General features: G+C 46.9%; 1 protein-coding gene across 1 annotated transcript; it reads left to right on the top strand.

The window, feature by feature from the left end:
* Positions 1 to 396: 396 nt before the first annotated feature.
* LOC118792135 (peptidase M20 domain-containing protein 2-like) lies at positions 397 to 6,943 on the top strand. The gene is made up of 7 exons (XM_036549861.1): positions 397 to 1,279; positions 3,959 to 4,107; positions 4,430 to 4,572; positions 4,889 to 5,043; positions 5,300 to 5,435; positions 6,093 to 6,200; positions 6,663 to 6,943. Exons 1-7 carry the CDS (start codon positions 854 to 856, stop codon positions 6,869 to 6,871), a joined length of 1,326 nt encoding a protein of 441 aa, XP_036405754.1. The 5' UTR covers positions 397 to 853; the 3' UTR covers positions 6,872 to 6,943.
* Positions 6,944 to 7,459: the final 516 nt, after the last annotated feature.

Below are 7,459 nucleotides of genomic sequence, written 5' to 3' on the forward strand. Positions count from 1 at the left end.
GGGAATTAACATTATCAGTCCCTACAAAATGATCATTAAACTTCACTTGTTTACATTGACTACTCAACACATTACACAACGCACTTCATCTGGCTGTCCGTTCGTCATGCTATAGGAACTTGATTGCCGCTTACTCTCCCTACTTCCATCGAGCTTGTCGCAATATTTCATTTGCGCAATTTAGAAAAGCCGTGAGTTTACCAAGAAGCTTTCCTAAGAGAAAGTTCACTTTGCATGTATGAACTTGTAGTTTTAACCAGGGAACACCTCCCCACTTACTAAAGACAGAGGCAAACTTATTCAACCACGTTGACCATGGTGCATTGCGTTTAGCAGCCAATCGTTGAAGAAAGGCAAGGCTGCACGCTCATACTAAGTACATACTTAAACCGGTCCACGTACAGTACGAGTCCATGAAACAAGAGCATTACTCTTGTAAAAGTACTAGCTAATAGTCTACGCTGTGTTTATAGCAGAAAGGACAGATCCTGTTGCGAGACTGCGGGAAATGATACTTACAGCTATAGCTACCAGCCCTAGTTCATAAATATAGCTTGTAATCTAAAGAGATACATTAATTTAAACAGCGCACAGTGCCTTGTCTAACTGTCAAAATAGCCAGACTGCATATTTAACATACTCGTTTGATGTGTATAGACTACTGTGGTTAAGATATAGTTTGGTAACTACTTGCATTATTATTGTTCTAGTAAAAAAGAACAAGCCACAATCTGTAGGTTATACAGAATCTCGTTGGCTGCCGTCACGACAGCAGCTATAAGGTGGCGTTCAGTGCTATAGCTCATCCTAATTTTCGACTGCGGAAAACCCCACTGCGGCTGACTGTTTGAGCATGGCATCACCGGCCGGCAGTGTATCCCACGAAAAGCTAAAAGAGTGGAAACAGAAAGCCAGTGACTGCATAGACGAAGCCAAGGACAAGCTATATGCGCTGAGCAGTGACATATGGCGCTGCGCTGAACTTGCCTATGAAGAAAAACAATCCCACGACAGGCTCGTTCGTTTCTTCATAGAAGAACAAAAATGGACTGTCGAAGGTCACTACAAGCTGGAAACCGCATTCCGGGCGACGTGGGGTCCGGTCGGCGGCAAAGAAGGGGACAGCGTTGTCAATGTCGGGTTCCTTTGTGAATACGATGCATTGCCCGGCATCGGACATGCATGTGGGCACAACCTTATTGCAGAAGTCGGTGCTGCCGCAGCCCTCGGTCTGCAGGGTGTGTTGGAAAGCGTATCCGACTGTCCTCTCCGCGTAAAGGTGAGCCTATGCGGACAATATAGCTTTGACAACTTTTTAGATCAGTGCAAACATGGAACATATTAATTTAACAATATAATCCAAGTTCTTATAGATAAGCACGCATTTTTATTCTCTGTCGGCTCTTAGGGAAAGTTATGCATGATGCATGAAAACATCATTATCAGTACTTGTTAAATTGAACGTTACAAGTAATGAGTGTGGTATTGTTTGTATTTACTTTGTTTGCATTGATGTGTGAGTGTTTTAAGTGCGTGCAGTCAGCGTTATTGTACGATGTTAAATGCACTGTGCTTGTTTTCCAGATAATGCACCACTTCACAACCCTAAACCCTAAATGTAATGGAAATGCAAACTAGCACACGGTATTTTGTACACACGGCGCATATCAAATTGTGAAACGGATACACAGGTTGACAGCTTTGACGTATCTTAGTTTTCCCGTGTGTTAACAGTTGTTCTCTGTAGGTGCTGTGTCCTTTGCAAACCTGACTGTTCTCTAATTTTAAAATGCACACAAGCACCACAGAATGATTCAGACAGAGGTAGCCTATGTGTATATGGCTTTAAGAGACACCCATGATCATTGGGTGGAACAAATTGTCCATAGTTATTGGCTAAATTATTTTCAATAACGAAACAGATACTTTTCTTACCATTTCGTAACCGATAGCTCTAAATGCGAGTGTAGCGTATTCTAAGACTATTGAAAATGTGATCAATATTCAAAGGTCTAACAAAGTCGACCTCCAATGCTGTACACTTATGAGCTCCTTTCTGAGGAAGACACCCTGCAGCATAAGGGTTTCAGCTGATGAAGCAGAAATTTCCCTTGCCATGAGCCACGGCCTTAAAGGGAACATGCATGCATCACACAAAACACTGTTTCTTAACCACGTTTCCGAGCGCGCCTTGCTTGCTACCTCGTGCTGTTTGGTGCTAGCGTCGACCGTGTGTGAGTGTTGTTGGAATGTCACGACTTTAGCTTAATGAACCTTTTATTTGCCTGCACAAGGCTTCTCCCCAGGAGGAAGACTGCACGCCTCTGACCGGGGGGGTTGGGTCTGCCTGCCTCCTGCCGTAGTCCTAAAGCACAACGCTGTGAAGGTGCTCTCATACATAGTAGTGACTTAGTGCCAAAAACACCATCACATAGACTTGTTTCTTGGTTAATCCATTGTGGGTTAACACCATGTGACCATTCCTTCTGAACACTCAACTGATACATGCATACAGTTCCAGCCCAAATGTCATAAAACTCTGCTGGTAGCTTCCTGCATGATGTGTATTTGAGGGAGCTGTTTTGTATCCTTAGATGGCACAGGTATGGTGACGTTTGGTGCCGCCAGTTTTTACCCGTCAACATTGTCCCCCACACTGTCTCCCCAGCCTTCATTGCTCCTTGATTATGTTTGTTTATTTAAAAGCAGCTGCCCAGAGAGGGTTATGATTGCACTGTGGGGTTATGATGCACACGCCTGCTCAGCATTTAAACAGAAAACATCACATGACCTACAGTAGTGACATTCAAGAAACAGTTTACTGTGCCATTTATTTTACACCAGCTCCTTAAGCTTCATTTACAACGTGTTTACCGGCAGTGACCCATCACTCTGTGTGTTTACATTGTCATGTCTGACACATTTTAATCTCGGCAGAATTGGCCCTGCTCATAAATACACAGTGACTGTTCATGATTCATGTAAACGTTTTCCTCCAAGTGCATTTCTTTCAACAGCGTGAACTCCTCTTGGACAGGCGTCCTCTTACTCATTGGGTCTCTTCTAAATGGCTCCAGTGACATTAGTGTTCACTGGAGTGACAAAAAGGAAATCTCAGCACCAAACGTGAAGATATACTATAGTTTCGTCTGTGTTAGTAACACTAAGCGAGTGGCATTGGGGTCTGAGTCAGACTCTGGACGCTGTTCAGTCACAACTCGGTTGCCCAGTGCATCTGTTTTTCTCTGTATCTGCTGTACCGCTATATTTATAATCTGTTCTTGGTACTCCTCTTCAAACATTACCAACCTGCTCTTTAATGGAGCCTGCGCATTGAGCCAAATATTTCAATTTTTCACAGGTTAAATATTAATTAGTGTTTTAGTAGAAAGGAGTTTGTAGGTTAGGGGCCCAAGATTTGCAAAGAACGCGTTCAAATTGTACAGCCAAGTACAACTCATTCATTCAAATTGTATCACTGCCAAGGAGGAGTGTTGCATAACCTTTTCATTTCAAAGGCAAATATTACATAGATATTTGGACTTTGATATTTGATACTTTAGTAGATATTCTTACTATCAATTATGTTATTTAAATGATGGATACTTAACTAGGTATATAGTTAAATATTACTCAAGGAAATTCAGGTGAAGTGCCTTGCATAAGTACCTTGCATATGAACATGCAAGCTTCTGTTTATGCCTGACTCCCAAATTCCTACACTGCAATGTTGAACAGTCCTGTATTTTTAATATGAAGAGGAAGCATACTTGCTGTACTTGCAGCAGCATGCTTGCCCAGAGACATCAGATCTGTAGCATGGAGTGGCCTCTACAGTTTACCATCATTTGAAGCTTCTAGAGAGAGTGGATGGTCACCAGATGAGAGGCACGAAACTCCAAGCACTTGTGTGTTTTCTGAGAGCAACTTAATGCTTTTCCCCGCTTTCTTTTCCCAGGTGACAGTTCTGGGGACGCCCGCAGAGGAGGACGGTGGAGGGAAGATTGACATGATTCTGGCGGGAGCCTTTGAGGACGTGGACGTGGTCTTCATGGCCCACCCGGCTCAGGAGGACGCCCCCTACCTGCCGGATGTGGCGGAGCACGAGTGAGGCTCATTTTCAGCAGTTTCCAAACTCAGGCCTTCCGAAAACAGTACAGCACTCGCTTTTTTGATCAATAAGATATAAATGGCCAAATCTCAAACGTAAAACTGGGGAATGGTTTTGTTTCTTGTAGCAGATTGAGATATACGATGGAGGACAGTGATGAAGAAAGGGGTTGGCATTCTGTTCAAAGGGGAAACAGTGCAGGGCTCCGTCTGTGCTGAAGTGCAGGCAGGGGGGTTTATGGCTGTGAGAGCACGTTTAAGTGAGCAGCTGTCATCTCTGAGTGAGCTGAGGGGGCCCCGTGTCTGGTTTTATTTTCAGCGTGACGGTGAGGTACCACGGCAAGGCCTCTCATGCAGCCGCGTACCCCTGGGAGGGGGTCAACGCGCTGGACGCAGCTGTGCTCGCTTACAACAACCTGTCTGTCCTCCGGCAGCAGCTGAAGCCGGCCTGGAGGCTCCACGGTGAGGCCCACCCCAGCCCAGTGCGGAACGTTCCCGCAGCGTTGCTGTGACGTTAAAATGACGTAGTCTTGCCACACTGTGGCAATAATGTCATAGGAGGACAATGTGCTAGCATGGACTACCTTTATTTCCTTGGTAGTTTTGTCTTTGTCTTTAGTCCTGTAGGAGTCTCTGCACTTTAACAATATAACCACGGTGTGTTTGAAAGGTCTACCACAGTAGTGTCTTGAATGACAGGAATGAATGAGGTTTTCCTCACTTGCTAGTAGTGTCAGTTACAGACCGATGTCTCCTCCTCTGATGCTGCCTGCTGTAGGTATCATTAAGCATGGTGGGGTGAAGCCCAACATCATCCCGGCCTACTCAGAACTGGAGTTCTACCTGCGGACCCCCACGCGCAAGGACCTGCCCACCATCAGGTCCAAGGCAGAGATGTGCTTCAGGGCTGCAGCCATGGCAACCGGTTGCCAGGTAAGTACAAGCTGCTGGGTGGAGATAACTATTATCAAAATATTCTAATGAAGTTTGGTCATATAACTAAAAATTAAATAATTAAAAATATTAAAGATGCAATTTGCTCCAGTTTAAAATGATTAAAAATGACATTTTTAACAGTGTTGAGCAACAAGCCCAGGAATACAGTAAAAATCAGATCAGCAGATGAAAATCACGCAGGAGACACCAGCAGCCTGTGTCTCTGTGTGCTCACACACGCTGGCTTCTCCAGGTGGAGGTGCAGTTTGCCAAGCACGAGTACCACAACATCCTCCGCAACACCTCCCTGGACGGCCTGTACAAGGAGAACGGGGAAGCCCTGGGGATCGAGTTCACCACGGACCAGGAGGTGCTTAGCACATCCTCGGGTAAGAGGAAACCCCTCGCACCTTGTCATGCTGGTGCCATGCTGAGAAAAGCATATGACCACCGGAGAAATGACTTTACGGTATGCGGGCCCGCCGGGCTTACCTTTCAGATTGAATCTTACAGAAGCAGGGGAGAATGTAGCAAACTGAGCACAGTTGGTACCCACAGCAAGAAGCTATTTAGGTTGAAGGTATAATAGGAGCTTTGGCAGCCCTGAGCCTGCATTTTCTCCCACATGCACAAAGAAGTCGTATATGGGCATTTCAGCGGAGAGGCAGCCAAATGAGAACAGGAACAAGCTGAGCGGACACACAGGCTGTGTCACGATAAAGCCCTGTGATGTCATCTGATACATGGTGTTCCAAGTGTGACATGCTTGCTTCATTCCAAAAGATGTATCTGCAACATTTTGGTACGAAGAATTATGAATTATCTGAACTGAATTGTTGTGGGTGCAATGGAAATAGATTGTGTAAGAATGTTGGATGTTTTGTCCATCCTAGAGGAGCAAGGCCTACAGTGTTTTTTCGTGTTGTCATTCCTAAATACACACAAAGATACAGGGAAGGAGCCTCTTTTCATTCAGCTGTTGTTTTCCTGTCAGCTTTATTTCCTGTGAGATGAGTGACAGGAGAAACTGTGTCCAATCCCCACAGGCTCCACGGATTTCGGAAACGTGTCCTACGTGGTCCCCGGGATCCACCCCTACTTCTACATCGGCACTGAGGCCCTGAACCACACGGAGGAGTACACCGCAGCTGCCGGTATGACTCAGATGCAGGAAACACGTGTGTGTCCGTTTGTCTCTCGTCTCTCAGCAATGCAGCCAATGAGGACAGCGCTCTTTGATGACGTCGTGTGAAATGAAAAAAAAAAAAAACTGTCATCTTTCTGACAGCTGTTCTCACAGATCAGTCTAAATCACTCTCACCGTGTTGCTTTGAGAAAAATTTGAAACAGTTTCTTTATTGGTTTAAGGAATGTTTTTCTTATATTACATTACATTACATTCATTTATCAGACAGTCTTATCTAAAGTGACTTCCAACACAAGAGAACAGAAGTGCATCCATCCAAGTTAAATGAGCAACGTTAACACATTAACTTGTGCTAACCTACGCTAGACAGTGTAGAAAAGAGAAGTCGTTAAGTGCATACACCACCATATACGTCAGTGTCACTGAAGAAGCTGCTGGATGTTTAAGCTGGTTCCCCGAAACCCCGCAGGTGCGGAGAAGGCCCAGTCCTACACGCTGCGGACGGCAAAGGCCCTGGCGTTCACCGCGCTGGACGTGCTGTTCCGCCCGGGCGTGTTGCAGCGGGTGAGGGCGGAGTTCACGGAGTCCAGGCTGCAGGAGGAGCGGGGGAGGAAGCGGAGGGAGGGTGGGGACGGCTCCGAGCCCAGGCACTGCGGGGGGGCTGCAGCGCTGCACTGAAACGGCAGCATCTCTGCCAGCTGTGCCTCTCCGCTACGCCTCTCCACTCTGTCTCTCCGCTACGCCTCTCCACTCTGTTTCTCCGCTATGCCTCTCCACTCTGTCTCTCCGCTACGCCTCTCCACTCTGTCTCTCCGCTACGCCCCTCCACTCTGTCTCTCCGCTACGCCCCTCCACTCTGTCTCTCCGCTACGCCTCTCCACTCTGTCTCTCCGCTACGCCCCTCCACTCTGTCTCTCCGCTACGCCTCTCCACTCTGTTTCTCCGCTACGCCTCTCCACTCTGTCTCTCCGCTACGCCTCTCCACTCTGTTTCTCCGCTACGCCCCTCCACTCTGTCTCTCCGCTACGCCTCTCCACTCTGTCTCTCCGCTACACCTCTCGACTCTGTCTCTCTGCTACGCCTCTCCACTCTGTCTCTCCGCTACGCCCCTCCACTCTGTCTCTCTGCTACGCCCCTCCACTCTGTCTCTCCTCTCCACTCTGTCTCTCCGCTACGCCTCTCCACTCTGTCTCTCCGCTACGCCTCTCCACTCTGTCTCTCCTCTCCACTCTGTCTCTCCGCTACGCCTCTCCACTCTGTCTCTCC

Source organism: Megalops cyprinoides, chromosome 17, assembly GCF_013368585.1.
Source record: "Megalops cyprinoides isolate fMegCyp1 chromosome 17, fMegCyp1.pri, whole genome shotgun sequence".
Classification (NCBI taxonomy): Eukaryota; Metazoa; Chordata; class Actinopteri; order Elopiformes; family Megalopidae; genus Megalops; species Megalops cyprinoides.